Source organism: Lynx canadensis, chromosome B3, assembly GCF_007474595.2.
Source record: "Lynx canadensis isolate LIC74 chromosome B3, mLynCan4.pri.v2, whole genome shotgun sequence".
Lineage (NCBI taxonomy): Eukaryota > Metazoa > Chordata > Mammalia > Carnivora > Felidae > Lynx > Lynx canadensis.
In genome coordinates, this window is record NC_044308.2 from 95102702 (window position 1) to 95119504 (window position 16803).

A 16803-nucleotide genomic window follows, 5' to 3' on the forward strand; every position below is an offset into this window, starting at 1 on the left:
TCAGTAGGTGACTATAGTAAGGTTGAGTAATGCAAAGTCATTATACAAAATAATTTGCATTGCTATATACCAACATGAAATAAATTGGTAAATAAATAAATAAATAAATAAATAAATAAATTTATTTACTAAAAATAAATCTAACAGATGTTTAAGACCATTCCTCTGAACATTACAAACTTTTTTGAAAGAAATTAAAAACCAGTAATGAAGTAGTAGACAATGTTGATAGATTGGAATATTTGTATATTCAACTCAATCCAAATAAAATTTTCAAAGTAATTTATGGAGGAGGAGTGAAGTAAAATTAAGCTGCCTATAAAATGTATATGGAAACACACAGGGCCAAGAATAGCCAAGGCAATCTTGAAAAAAAGAAAAAAAAAAAAGCCAGAATACTTACACTACTAGATTTTAAAGATCAACATCATGTTATACTAATTGAGATACGATAGTATTAGCACAGGTATAAACAAAAACCAATAGAAAAGACATGGGTCCAAGAAACACATCCACATGTATCTGTTACTTTTATGTATGACAAAGGTGACACTGCAGTATAATGGAAGGAATGGTCAATTACACAGGTGGTAATGAGTTAACCAGGAATTGAAATTGAAAAAAAAAATTACCTTATTCCTACCTCAAACTACATATAAAAGTCAATTTGAAATGAACTAAGGATTAAAGCTGTAGGTAACATAATGAAACTTCTAGCAGAAAACATAGGAGAGTATATTTTTATTATATGAGGTTTGGAAAAGATTTCTTAAGTAGGACACAAAATGCATTATCCTTAAAAAATGTTTTTGATAGTTTAGACTGTCAAAATTAAGACTTATGCATGATAGGACAACATTAAGATTGTGAAAAGGCAAGCATTAAGTAAGAGGAACTATTTTTCAATAAATATATTCAATAAATGACATATCAAAATACGCAAAGAACTCTACAAATAAAAAAGGAAAAATACAACCCAGAAGGTGTGGGAGGGGGAGCCTTAGGGACTGGTGCATGACCACATTAATCAGAGACCTTCCCCACTGAGACAAGACCCTGTGTCCAGTTACCTGTATAAGGAGGACTGGTCTAACACCAAGGACAAGACATGCAGGGTTGCCAGTGAGGATGCTACTGCTGATACCCATGGGGAGAGCCTTTAATGCCAGAACTATCTCAATTTCTGACTGAAGAACCATCAGCTAAATTAGGAGTTCTACACAGGCTTCCCACTTGTATGGAAACTCTCAGGTAGGAAAAAATTTTGAAATCAGGGGTATGCATTTGGAAAATGCCCAATCATTCAATCGCTAGGTAGGGGTATGGGGTCCAACGATGCTCTGCAATCTCTGGCCATATTGTCATCAGGCCCACATGGGGGAGGGCAAAAGACTGGAAAAAGTGATTGTCAAAAAGTTAATCCAACGGTCAAAACCATTTGAAGAGTTGTTTGACTTGTCCATCATTAGATAAATGTAACTTAAAACCACGGTATGACTCCACAGCACCAATAGAGTGCTTAAAATAAAAATATAGACAATATCAAGTGTTGACAAGGTGTGGTACAAACAGAATGCTTGTACAAGTGTAAATTGGAGAATCTGGTATTAGATATTAATATTCTCTTATCCTACAATTCTTAGGTATATCTATTAAAGAAATGCATTCAGGAGTGCTTGGTTGGCTCAGTCAGTTGAGCGACCAACTCTGGATTTCTGCTCAGGTAATGATCCCACTGTTAGTGGGATCGAGCCATGCATGGGGCTCTGCACTGATGGTGTACAGCCAGCTTGAGATTTTCTCTCCCTCACTCTCTACCCCTACCCCTACTTATGCACAAACATGTGCTAGCTCTCTCTCAAATAAATAAACTTTAAAGATAAATTTAGGGGCACCCGGGTGGCTCAGCTGGTTAAGCATCCTACTCTGGATTTCATCTCAGGTCATGATCTCATAGTTCATGAGTTCAAGCCCCATGTCAGGCTCCACACTGGCAGTGTGGAGTCTGCTTGAGATTCTCTCTCTCTCGCTCTCTCTCTCTCTCTCCCTTTTCTGTTTCTCCCCAGATGCTCTCTCTCTCAAAGTAAATAAACTTTAAAAACAATTAAAAAAATAAAAAATAAAAATAAATTTAAATAAATATGCATATGTTTACCAAAAGATTGGTACAAAAATATTCTGAGCATAACTATGCATACAAAGGTGTCAAACTAGAAATAAAAGTTCATAAATATTCAAATAATTTCATTATATGCATACAAGGGAACATTACATTATGATGAAAATAAAAAGGCTCTTGCCACACACAGAAGCATATGAATCTTACAAACATAATATTGGGATAGAAATCTAGATACAAATTGCATTTTATAGTTCTTTTTAAGTTTAAAAGAGCAAAACTAATCTAAGAAGTTCAAAGTCAAAATAGAGGTTGTGAAAGAGGACTAAGAGGAAAGCTTCTTGATGGCTATTAATTCTCTGCTTCTCAGTCTGAGGGCTGGTGACATACATACGCTCACTCTGTGAAAGTTCATTAAGCTATATACTTATAGCTTCCACCATTTCTGTTATATTTAATAAAAAGTAAAAATAAAGTAATATCTTAGACCTCATTTTTAAGATAGTGCTTTAATATATTCAGATTATATCATCAGCAAGCAGGGGGGTATTATATGATAATAGAGTATTAAAACTAATAAAATCACAGGGATCCTGAGTCTAGAATTCCAATACTATGAGAGGAAAAGAATTACTGAACCATAAGCTTTCTATCTAAGTGAATATCTTCATTTATTTCTCTGAGCACTCACACTAAATAAACTCCCAAATTAATAGACCAACTACAATCTGTTACATGCCTCCCTTTTGAGTTTTTCTACATCTGTCAAAGGAAATTAATAGCCAGTGTGAAATGAAATGAATTACACTAGGAACAATCCTTCAAAAACAAGCTTCTGTAAATAAAGTTAGCATTTAACTTGTACTGTAAGAAGGAGCCATATTATGACATTTTACATTGTCTTTATATCACACACACACACACACACACACACACACACACACACCACACCAGAATAATCAGGGGAACGTTTAGGAAGGAAATTGATAAAGGCAACATAAATATCCATTATTTCATTTTCCATTATGTTGGTTTCAAGTCTTGGACAACCTGACAGGACATCTTCTAGTGCTACGGGAAGCACACAGATTTTACAGTATTTGGACTGCCCATAAATGACAATATTGTGTTCATGGACTCCATGGGCTCAATGAATGAAAGGGGGAGGAAGCACATTTTAGAAGCCTAAAAAATAGCCTATAATAGTTCTTACTCTTACAGTAAAAAGTAGGTTTCAAAAATTAGAAATCGCATAAAAATCTTTAACAAATGAGGTGAGAAATGTTAGTGAATGGAGTACAGAGCTTCAGAGGAAAGAGTCTGAAGACATGGACTAGGTGAATAATTGAGACTGAGAGAGATCATTATAACCCAGGAGATAGGAGCTGATGACCATGGGCCAAAGAGAAAAGGTACTGTTCTAAGTTCCCAGTAAGCACTTCCCATGTGGGCTAGATGACAGCTTCTTCCCAAGATGACTCTACAGAGAAACAGGACTGTCAGGCTAAGGAGTACTGACATCTGCAGTTCTAAGAGATATGTCAAAAGTCGTTACAATCTGATATTAATACTGTATCAAAATGCACAGTGTTCTTTGGAATTAATTCCGTTTTTTCTTTGCTTTTGTTGTGTGTGCATGTATATAGTTTTATGCACTTTTCAGATTGGTTTTAAGGGAAACCAATTAAGGTCAGAGTTTATGAACAGCATTGCTACTTACCCTTAGGATAATTATTTTTTGTCGAGGCTGTCCAGGGCATTGTAGGTTCAGCAGCATTCCTGGCCTTTACCTTTTAGATACCAATAGCACGCTACCACTCCTGGCCATGACAATCAAGAATGTCTCAGTAAACTGCCAAATGACCCCTAAAAGGAAATACTGCCTCCAACTGAGAACCACTGACCTAAGCCGATAAATAAAATGCCACCTCCCTCTCTCTCTCTCTCTCTCTCTCTCTCTTTTTGCATTGGGTTCCCATCATCCACTGTATCATGGCTGAAACAAACCAAAAACCAAAAAACTAAAACCAAAAACAAAACAATATATAAAATGCCTTCAAAGAAACTGATTAAAAATTTTTTTAAATAATGTTATTTGAATGAGATTCTTCTTTTCTATTAGCAGGTATTAACTTTTATGTATTTATTTATTTTTATTTTTAAAATTTATTTTATTTTTAATTTTTAAATGTTCATTTATTTTTGAGAGAGAGTGTGTCGGAGCATAAGTGGGGGAGGGGCAGAGAGCGAGGAATACAGAGAATCTGGAGCAGGCTCCAGGTTCTGAGCTGTCAGCACAGAGCCCTACGCAGGGCTCATACTCAATTACCACGAGGCAATGACCTGAGCCCAAGTTGGACACCTAACCGCCTGAGCCAGCAGGCACCTGTATTTATTTATTTTTAATGTTTTTTTTTATTATTTTTGAGAAAGAGAGAGAGGTAGAGCACAAGCTGGGGAGGGGCAGAGATAGAGAAGGAAACACAGAATCCATAGCAGGCTCCAGGCTCCGAGCTGTCAGTACAGGGCCCCGTGCAGGGCTCAAACTCACAAACCATGGGCCAAAACCTGATGCAAAGTCAGAAGTTCAACCGGCTGAACCACGCAGGCGCCCCAGCATGTATCGACTTTTAAGGCACTACTACCAATTGGCAAGTTTCTTTTTGGATAAATATGAGAGACTCCATCTACTACGGAGGACAGTGTAAGTTTTTAATGAAGTAAACATGTATAACTAAGCTGTCTGTGCATCATTATGTAAACATAATAAGACTATACAATATCTAGACAAACTTTTTTCACTTGAATTTATATTTTATGATAATTCCTCATATGTTATTTCTATGAACAAAGATAAGTGAGATATATCCTATTTATGAAAAGAAACTGAGCTATCATCTATATTCAGATGAGAACTACTGGATGTGGTAATTTTCATATTTTGTGTAGCCCAGATTAATTTTTTAAAAAATAATAATGAAACCATTTCAGAGCTATAAAACATAATATAATAAAATCTTCTCTGGTGTTTTGGGGAGATGTAATTACTACAGAATATTAAATTGGGAAAACAGAAATAGAGCATTTAATCTACATGAATAATTAGAACACCTGCACACGGCAGACAGCTTTGCTCTTGAAGAATGTTAAAGACTGTTTTTCTACAATTTCAGCTTTATCATTATAGTTTTTTTTTAATTTTTTTTTTCAACGTTTATTTATTTTTGGGACAGAGAGAGACAGAGCATGAACGGGGGAGGGGCAGAGAGAGAGGGAGACACAGAATCGGAAACAGGCTCCAGGCTCCGAGCCATCAGCCCAGAGCCCGACGCGGGGCTCGAACTCACGGACCGCGAGATCGTGACCTGGCTGAAGTCGGACGCTTAACCGACTACGCCACCCAGGCACCCCTATAGTTTTTATTGATGACAGATCACGAAAGAGAACTACTGACTACTGAAAATTTAATTTGATTAATCTCAATGCTTGGGAAGTGCAATGACCTTATTATTGGAAATTCAGAAATACTTTATTTTTAGAAACACATAGAAACCTAAATTGAATCAATTTTTTATGGAAAATTGTCATTCTGACTTACTTTCTGGTCAAGAGCTTGAGATAAATACTTTCAGTAAAAACAATGAACACACTTTTTTAAGTATAGGTAACTTGTTTTGTTCCTCATTTATACTGCATGCTTTATTTGTTCAATTATTTTGTATCTTCTATGATTCAATTGGTCTCAAAATGAATAGAAATTCTTCAAAATTCTTGTACAGTAATTTTTAAAAGAGCCATTAGAAGTAAACGAGTCATGTTAAGTCCTTCACAATTCAGTATTACTTAGAAAATCATAAACTATAAACACTGTGTTGGTTAGAATTTGAAGTATGCCTACCATCACCACAGAAAAAAAGTGCTAACAAAAACAATTTTCTCCAATCAAAAACAATTATATATCTGGGAAGAAAACAGTGCAATTAGGAAGAACTCTATATAGTGTTGGGAATTTTTTTTCCATAAATACAAACATATATTCAATTCACAAACCAGAAAGAATACCTAGTAACTCTCTGGCAAGACAAGAATACAGGAAACAATAAAGGATATTAGTCAGTTAAATTTGGGGGCTGGGGAATGGAATATATATGTATATGTGTGTGTGTATATATATATTTAATTTATATAATTAATAATTTATTAATTATATCATATATAAATATATAAATTATATTATATATAAATACAATATATTATATAAATAATTATATTTATATATAATATAATATATTATATATTAATATATTATATATACTATATATTATATTATATATATATTAAATTTGGCTAAATTTTGAAAGGCACAATGGTACCTTGGTTAAGACAGTGGCCCTGGAACCACATTGTATGGGTTTTGAATCTTTGCTGCTTAAATAAGGCTTGTTGGGTGGAAGTTACTTAACTGTTCCCTCTTCAGTTTTACTTTTCTTTAAAATGGAAATAGTATTTTTTACCTCATGAGTATTTTGGAATTATTAAAAAGTTAATGTATACAGTATGCCTGGTAGCTTGGAACATAACTATTACTATTACCTAAATGGAACTGATAAACTCAACTGCTCACAATTTTTTTCCTCATAGAATTTTAGAACTATAAAATTTTTTGTAATAAGCCTAAAGATCATTTTTAAGTGTTATGAGCACTAATATTTGATGTATTTCCACTAAATGTGCTTAATATTACAATTCAGATTTTAGAGAGAACTCAGTCATTTCATGTGGATACACTAGTTAGGTAAATCAACACATTTCAGTATAGAAGGTTATGATGTTCCTGGAGGTTACAGTATATTTCTGTACAGTTAGGAAACTGTAAATTCACACCTCACTGAATACATATTGACTTCCTCCATAAAGGTTAAATCTATTTCAATATTGACAACCTATTTTTTCTCTTTCCATATTAGAAATCTGAGATCATAGCCAACAAAAAAAGGGTGGGATATTTCTAAAATTAAAAAAAAAAACTGTTTACAATATCACTTAGCAGAGGCCAGGTTTCAAGATAGGGGCTGATAAAATTAAGGAGAAATTGGGAAAAAAAAAATAAGAGGCATAAGTGAGTTTTGAGGCAGCATGGGAGTATGATGTGAAGAATATGGTTTGTGGAGTATGCCACATATTGGGGTGCCTATTTAAAACCATGTCTGCAGATTATTTGACACTGCTCCCTTTCATCCCCTCCGGAAACAGACCAGCCTTTATCACTGCCTCGAATAGAATGCAGTAATGACACCACATGACTTTGGAACCCAGGTTAAAAGAATCCACACAGCACTCGGGACTTTTGTCCTGGGATCCGGTAGAATTCTAGCTACCATGAGCCCTCCATGTGGAGAAAGCATGCAAAGAGACTATTGAGAGTGAAGGACAGAGACTGAGCTAAAGAACTCAGCTGTTTAAATTTTTTAGTCTAGGCAACAGATATTTGAATGAAAAGCCTTGAAGATGATCCCAGCACTAGCCGCTTTCAAAATGCAATCATAGGAGACCCTAAATTTTTTAGCCGAGCTTTTCAAACCCCAGAGTTGTGAGCAAAGCAAATGTCAGCTACTGTTTCAAGCTACTGTTTGGGGGTGGCTTATTACACTGCAATAAATCATCGGAACAATGTGGCCTTTTAAATGAGCTAGTCATATCACACAGATGTTTAGTAGGATTTAACATGTATATAAAGTCCCTAACTTACATTAATAACATTTAGTACATAATTAGGATATCAAAGGGAGACAGATGTCTGAAGAAATGTTTAATATAAGCCATTAAACTTATAAAAGAGATCTATTTACTCAACATATATTTATTGAGCATCTATGATATGCTGGGTAATTTTCTAGGTTCTAGAGATACATTACTGAATAAGACAACAGATAAATTCTTTGTCCCCATAGTCTCATCAAACAGACAAACAATAAATAAAGATATGTATAAGACAACTCCAGGTAGTTATGTAATAAGAAGAAACAACAAATCATGCAAGGGGATTAGGGGTAGGTTATCTCAGAGAGGGTAGTCAAAGACCTCCCAGAAGACAGTATTTGAAAATTAACATTTTAGGCCAAACGAACAGTAAATGTTCAAGTCCCGAGTTGTGGAAAGGAAAAAGAAGAATAATGAGTATAAAGTATAGTGGGTAAAGAGGGGCAAGAAATGATGAGGAGGAATCTGAATTCCATTTTAGGTGAAATTCCACTTTAGGGAAAGTCATGGGAGGAGTTTCCAATAGTAGAATGAGATAATGCCAATCACTCTGTCTCTTGTATGAATGGGTGGCTGTTGACAAACACCCATGCCCTCTTATTCCTGAGCACACAGTAAGAAGACATTTCCCAGCCTTCATGCCATTGCATGTCACTGGGTGTGACTATGCACCTAAGATCTAGCCAATAGAATGTGAGTGGAACTAATGCAGACCTGCTCCATAAAAATCTCCCATGTGTGCTCATTCAAACTCCTTCCCACTTCCAGCCAAGAGGGATGGAGGTATTACTCAGAGAAGCCTTAGGAGCCACAGATTGAAGATGGCAGAGATAGCATCAACCTAGGTGCCTGAATGACTGCATGGATCAGACTCTCCATTTCTACCTGTACCCACCCACCCCCACCCCATACACACACATACCAATTACACACACAACACTCTCACCAACATTATCGACTAGGAAATGCCTGAACTCTTTCATGAGAAACATCTATAGTGTTTCTGTTTTCAGTAAATACATTTATAGGTCTATTTGTTAAAAGCCTAGTCTACTTTATTTACTACAGTGGATAAAAGAGGGGCTTCTAAAAGCAAAGCTGGAGTGGAAAGATGAAAGAAAAGGCTATTTTAATAAACTAGGGGAGATACATTGATAGTTTACACAAGGGTAGTAATGGTGAACTTGGTAACATATGCCCAGATTCAGAGTACAGTTTGAAGATAGAGACCAACGTAGCAGACAAACGACCTGTCTATTTCATCTCAATCCTACTGAGGAGGCTTTTCATGGGAACAGATGGAGCTCTGAAGTACTTTCCCTGAAAAGGTACCTGATACATCTGAGGAAGCCAAAACTTGTGTGGGCAATAGGGTAGCTACACTGGAATTTGTGTGCTCTCCCAGAGATCACTGGTGAACATTTCCATTAAATGGATGTGAGTCACAGAGAAAGAGAAATAGCACAGACTTGTCTTGGGCTGTCTTTAGTTGGCTGCCCAGAGGAAAGTGAGAAGCCTTCAGCAGAAAGGAGGAAAGGACACAGCATAAGAGGTTGTGCTCAGGGATTGTGGCACATTAAGGGGCTCTTGGGAGATTCCATCACTAGAGCTCAATCCTTAATCCACATAAATATACATCTCTTCTAGATAGAGGAATCTCCCAAGAGTCCCTTAATGTGCCACATAAGAAAGACAAATGTTTTATATAGAGAAGACCTCTCTACCCCACCACAAGCCAGGGAGGTCAGAATCTGGCGATCAGGTCAGTGGTGGAATGGGTAGTCAGGAGGGTGGTAGATAAACAGACAAAGATGAAGAAGTCAATATACATCCCTTCTGCTTTCCCATTGCAAGTCTCCAACCTAATGTGGACCCAAGCTGAGCAGGAGAGAAATTTTTGCATTAAATCAGGCTTAGAATTTTACTAGTATTTTGGATAATGCATCCAGAAACCCTGAACTAAATGTGTGCTTGTGGTTTGAATGAACTGAAGACTCTCTCCATTTCTAATAATGAGGATAAGGGTCAGGAGATATGCTGACTTTTCTTCTTGAAATCGGAAGATTAAGCCACTGAATAACATTTAAAGAGACCACAGGAAACTAAAATACAATAATGTCTTGATTGTGTTATGAACCATGCTTGTTCAACACGGTGGTTCAATTCATGACATATGAAAATCATGGAAATGACATATTGAAAAGGAGCTTGGAAAGCAGTGGGCCCAGGCCATCCTGCTTCTCTTCTGACTCGGGAAAAATGTGGCTCCATCATGACAACTTCTTAAAGAATAAGAAAAGGCATTGCAGCTATATTTATAAATGTCTAACAAAATATTAAAGCATATGACGTTCCTCGTCAGTTTTGAGCATGTTATCTACAAGAAGTTCTGTCTACATTATTTAAAGTGTTTTCTATTAAAATAAAGAAACACAACAAATGACAATTCAGAAATGTTTCTAGAGTTTTATTCCTGTCTTCACCCCATGCTCTTATTTGTTCCATGAATATTCTCCAATGGTAATGGGAATTCTACACACAAAATATCCCTGTGCTTGCTCAAAATTCTGGTCTATGGATCTTGATTTCATTGCAGATAAGAATGTGTGTGTGTGGGGGGGGGAGGAGGAACCTAGAGCTTCGTGTTTACTGTATCCATAACACAGTTAATCTGAGACACTGCAGAGGTCTACAAATTCAGAAGACTCAAAAATAATTTCTTTGATATAATAAAAAGAAAACCATTTTCTTTAACTGTATTTCTTGGCCATGGTGGCAGGAATCAGATGCCTCACATTACCATAGCAGTTTTCTCCCCACATGTAATCTAGGACCCATTAACAAAGGCTATTTCTCTACTCAGTATGATTTTAGACAAATCTCGTCAAATCGACTTTATGAATTATGTGAATGCCATTGCTGAGAGGTTCCACTGGCAATACATTGTGGCTCTGCACACATACACTTCAGATAAATTAAAAGTTTAAAATGTATGAATTGGGGATATACATGTTTAGGTCACTCCCATCAAAGTTGGAAATTGTCTTTTGTAAGAACATGGATTAAAACTGCTAGATGGAATGGGGAAGAGCAGATCACTCTCTGAGCATCTATGTGCTGTGGATTGTAGTCCCTCACAGAGGGGGCCTGAGAAACACAAATATTTTATGCCAGATATTTTGCCAGTTGTATAGGAATTCAATGCACTTGCAGATGATCCTCTGGTCAAATTATATTTAATGCATCATTTTTCTCTAGTGAATTCCCCTCCTTGAAAAAATAGTGGAATGAAAGATTCTACATTGCATCCATGAGTCTTAAGGATAGTTTTGCAATGATTTAATGAGTGTCAAATTTTTATAGCAATATTTGATAACATTATTTCATGAGTATTTGGGAAAGCATGTGCTTAAAAGCAAACAAATAAAAATGGGAATAATAAACATGATGATATGTACAGTTTCTTTCTTTCTTTCTTTTTCTTTTCGTTCTTTCTTTTTGTCTTTCTTCTTTCTTCCTTCTTTCTTTTTCATGTTTTCTTTCCTTTCTTCCTTTCTTTCTTTCTTTCATTTATCTTTCTTCTTGGTCTTTGAAATTCTTTTTCTTCTTTACTTTCTTTTCTTTCTTCTTTTATCTTTTGTTTTTCACATTCATTTCTTTTTTTTCTTTCTTTCTTCTTCTTTCTTCTTTCCTTTCTCTTTTTCTTCTTTCTTTCTTGCTCTTCCTCCCTCGTTCCTCTCACGCATCCTGCCTCACGTTCCTTCCTTGTCCTCCTTCCTTCCTTCCTTCCTTCCTTCCTTCCTTCCTTCCTTCCTTCCTTTTTTTGAAATTTGGAGTGGCCGGAGAATCTGGTTACTCAGTGAGACCAGGCTTAGAGAAGTCCATGCCAGCAATATTGATATCCAAGTTAGGAAGGTTAGGATACTTCCATTCATGGACCCTGTATTTTTATTCATTTCCATGTGTTATTCCTTTGTATTCTTATCTTTCTTACAGAATTGTGAACCCCTGTGAGGGTAGTCACTGATTTTTGTAGTTACCCCCATGCATCCCTTACAAATTTGCTGAGTTGTTAGCATATGGTAGTCATCCAGTAGAAGTTTCTGAAATCAAACAGCTGAAGTAAAGATCACATTTCATTTGTTTTAAAATCCCTATTACGTTCACCTTCAAACACTTCTAAAATCAGAATGTATCTCACATTCAATATTCTCTTATGATTGCTATCAACACGGCAAAGCAATGATGATCTAACTTGAGAGAAAATCAGAGACCACATTTCTCTGTAATTCTGGATTATAAATGTCCTTAATGATAAAGAAAGATGTATGGAAAACCATAGTCAACAAAGAATGGGATTGAAACAGTTGGGTTGGTTCTGAGTGTGAAATTTTAGGAATAATTTAATCAACTTGTTTTTCTTTTACTTTCCTTTTTATACATAGTAAATGGTTGATACATGGCTTAAAAGAAAATCTAAGTATATACAGATCTGAAACACTGCTTTCAGTAACATTGTATCTCATAAGAAAACACTGTGGTAGCTTAATTGACATTACACTTTACTTCATAGTGATACATAAAATAAAGGTCCATCTTGCAATTACTAAACATTGTACAGCCTACAATTTGGTAGCAGATAGTGCATTTTTCATAGTGCTTCATTTACATCTAACACCTTGCAATATTTTGAATAGAGTATATTTTTGGTCAAGTACCATTTTTCTGAGAATTGGATAAGAACAGATAGCTACGGTCCCTAAAGCCACTGCAACCCACGTTCACAAAATTACAAATGTTAATATCAATACATTCAATTATGTTTTGCTTCCATTACAATCCTTGATCATGAGAAACTTTCATTTGCCTGTGAGGCAAGTCCTCTTGGGCATGTGAATATCTATTTTAAATTTAGAGGCATTGGTGTCCATCCTCCATCTCAACCCAGGACCATGCCAGGTGAGACATGAAGAAACACAATCTCCTTGCACAGTAACTTAACATCCTCCAACCTGCAGGGATAGCATCTTCTTTACATATAGTACCAACACACCAGCTGGCAGCAGCCACACTAGAACATCAATGCTAATGTCAACTTCATGACCCACCTTTTATGTCAATTCCTCAAATTTGTCGGACTTTTCCATGTCTTTCTCTAATCTCTATCTGTTAAAACTTCCCAGCCTCTACAAACTGATGTAAACACGATTAGATATTTCCTAACAACCTCAGCCAGCAGTTACTGCAATTTTTTTTATGTCTATAGCTTTTGCTTATGTCTCCCCAACGCTGGATCACAGGGCTATTAAGTGAGATATTTTATTTTCACTGACAGTATAATCCTTGAGTGCAAGGTAATGTTTTGTAGATCTCTATATAATCCTACAATTTACAATTTAGAGCTCCGCTTGTAATAGGGATTCAATAAATGTTTATTAAACATTAAATTGATACATGTATTAAACTTCTAAACTGATATGCAATCTTTAAAGTAATGATTAACTCTCTATGCCACATTTGTGTTTTCATGAATTTTTTTTTCTAAAAACATATTATAAAAACTATTCAGTGGAATAGTTTCATAGTATCACTAAGACTATGTTATGAAAACCATTCGATGCAAATATAAAGAAAGCATGGTTATTAAGATTCAGAAATTTTAGTTGCCATTTAGAATTAGACATCATTCATCAACTATAAATAATTTTCTATGTATATTACACATACATGCAACATTTGAGGAAATGTTTTCATACCAAACGTTATTTGCTTTGTGATAGCCTCGCTAACACAGAAATCTATGTGGTAACATTCTCTAGGCCAACTTACCTCTCACAATGATGTTGGTGGACTTTTTTGCAGGGTTTCCCACATTATTATTGGCGATGCAGCTGTAAGTACCGGCATCTTCTGAGGTGATGGCAGGTATGGTCAACGTTCCTCCATTCAAAACTGTCTTTTCAGGCAGAGTCCCAAAGGACCTGACCCAGGTGAGAGTGGGCACAGGCTCTCCTCCTGTCGTAACACATACTAATGTTATGGCCTCTCCAGGATTTACAACTATAGGGTCATCCACCAAGAGTTTAATTGACGGAGATGCTAAAAGACATAAACAAACAAACAAACAAAAAAAAACATGCACTATTTAGATCTCCTACAACTGGAATTCAACAGCATGCTTTATATTTATTCAAACAATTAAAATGGCATATTCTTTTCTTTTGCCAAAATCTTACTGTATAATCAAGTTTAAACCAGATATAATGGTTACATATTTTAATTACATGGCATAAACCTGTAGAAGTGCACTAAGAATCTTACACAGAGAGAGAGGACTTAAAATTTATGTATTCCTGGATTATTGTTCCAAAATTAGAATGACAAGAAAGATTAAGGTTTTTAAGTAAAAATCCCTTTCTCTTTTAATACTGACAATCATTATTTGTTTTTGTTCTCCCAGGTACAAATATTGCAGCTGTTTAGTCCTTGTATTTTCATAAGGAAGATCATCAATTATTTAATTTGTGGATCATTCTGAGGTGCTATGATATATTGTTGTGCCTGAACCCAACTGAATAAGAGATAAAGGCATAGATCATTCCAGTCTTTCACCAAGCAGTGGGCCTGGTTTTTGATCTTGAAAGGAATAACAAATCATCTAATTCTAATGCAGTCCCCATACTTCATCTCTAACCTCTCCATTCACAAAAGGTCTAAGACAGTGACTTTGCATAACTGCTTTAAAACAAACAAATGAGAGCTCAAACATAGTCGCCAAACTGTGACTCCTGCCACCCTAATGTTCAGGTTATATAATAATCTCCCCAGTGAAAATAATTCCCTTGCAAACTCTCACGTTAAAAAATATAAAGATAAATATCCATTCAAAAAATGCTGTGTTAGACTTTTCACCAAACACTCAAAATAGAAACAGCACAAAAACTATCTGTGTTCACATGCAGCACTTTTTTCTGCTTACAATGAAGTGCTGCCCTACACAACGCAGCCCTAAATGAAGACGGGGGAATGCAGTATGCTGGTGTCTGATCTTACATGAGCAGAAATATTTTATACCAAAGTTAAAACTGTATTGTAAATCCACATCAAAAACACATGAAATATTCAACTGTAAAGTATAATTTTTTTTAACTATTAACTTCAACTTAGAGTAGAGAGTGATTTTCTCAGAATAAAAGGCAAACTTGTGTGGTCCAATATTGTCTTTCCTTGTTAAAACAAAATAAAGCCAAAAAACAGACATGAACAAGAAAACAATTCCATATTATTATTATGGTTCTGTGGGATGGGCACAAATTGCCTGGATAACATTTTTAAACATGATTTTTTGAATGTTGGCTCTTCTAACATCATTTTAAGTAATATGGAAGTTTTTCAAAGTGTCTTAATAGCCCATGTGAGGTGTTTATTTGAAATTATAAAGATTTATGATTAAAACTGGAAAACTCACATAGTGAAAATAATATGCAAAAGGCACTGCAGTTTAGTACAAAAGAAAGTTCTGTCAAAGAGTTATATAATATTACTATTTAAATATTTTAAAAATAGATATTATGTCTAATTATCAATATATTGCCATGAAAAAGTAAAAGAAATCCCCATAGCCGAATGTGAGGTAAATAGCATAATCTCACAAGGGTATTTAGTTAAAGTATAATTCTAGAGATTCCAACTTTTATATCATGCTAACACAGTTCATTTGTTTTACATCATATTTTAGTAAAATTTAAAGTCCCAAGGCTTAACAGCCATTAACAGCATACGTTTGGACTATGGAAATATACAATGGTGACATTAACTCAAGAAATATTTGCCCCTGAAATCGACTTGTATAAAGATGAGCTTCTATTAGTTTCTATTAAAGAAAAAAGCTCAAGAAAATTCCAAAGTTCAGAAATATAATACATATATAACAAGACCACTGTTTTACCTATAAAGCACTATATAGAACTATATCCACTGTCTTATTTTTTTAAAAATCCTTTCTTTCCCAAATCTGAATTGAGAAAAGAATATCGTCCAACTTAGATTTGTTGAAGATGGCATTCATTTTTCTGATTATCCCTGATATTAAAAATACCCCAAGAAGAACACAATAATGGCAAATGATTTCAAGACTTTAAGAATATTCATATATATGTTAACATCAAAATTTTCCAGCTTTAAATACTGAAAAGGTAAGAGGTGAAATTGCTGTCATTTTGTTTTAGTGTCTTACTTTTGATTTTATAAGTATCAGTTTTTTTAAACTATGAGGTTTTGCTTAAGAACCTCAGAGGCATTAGAATTCACTAGGCTTAAGTGTAAAGCATGTCTTAGAGAAAAAAAAAATTAAAATGGGAAGACTTAAAAATATTTTTTCTATTATCAAATGTATTTTTAGAGATTTCTTATTGGAAGGGTCCTTTGCTAATTTGGAGGTTTATAAAAGAGTAATGCAATATATCCTGGGCTATTTACTCCCTTTTTATAGGTTTCCATAGCCCCCATATTTTTCCCTTTCATATTACATTGTATAATATTAGCCAGGCTATCAGAACTGCTCTTGAGCCAGATGTAGTGTGGTGGTTCTATTATCTGAGTGATTCCATTATCCATTAAGTGGTGGGGTGTTTGAGTGGTAAGAGACACGTGGGTTAAAATCTTGACTGTGCTATTATTTAATAGCTGTTTGAACTTGGACAAGTTCTTTTACTTCTTGGTGACTCAATTTCTCATTGTTGAGATGGAGGAAAGCAATTGCTAACAAGCTTATAGCTTTGAGATGCTTTAAAATGTCTAAAGTGTTTACAACAATGTCTAGGACAAAATATCCACTGAAAAACTGATATCCTCTGTTACTATTTTTGTTACCACTATCATAGCCAGGTCCAACACTTAGCACATAATAGGTACTTAATAAGTAC

General features: G+C 35.1%; 1 protein-coding gene across 1 annotated transcript in view; it reads right to left on the reverse strand.

The window, feature by feature from the left end:
• MDGA2 (MAM domain containing glycosylphosphatidylinositol anchor 2) overlaps window positions 1-16803 on the reverse strand; it is a 488781-nt gene that overhangs the window by 257103 nt on the left and 214875 nt on the right. The window contains exon 6 of the mRNA XM_032593527.1: window positions 13709-13978. Within this exon, the coding sequence (XP_032449418.1) occupies window positions 13709-13978 (270 nt within the window). The remainder of the gene's footprint in view (window positions 1-13708; window positions 13979-16803) is intronic.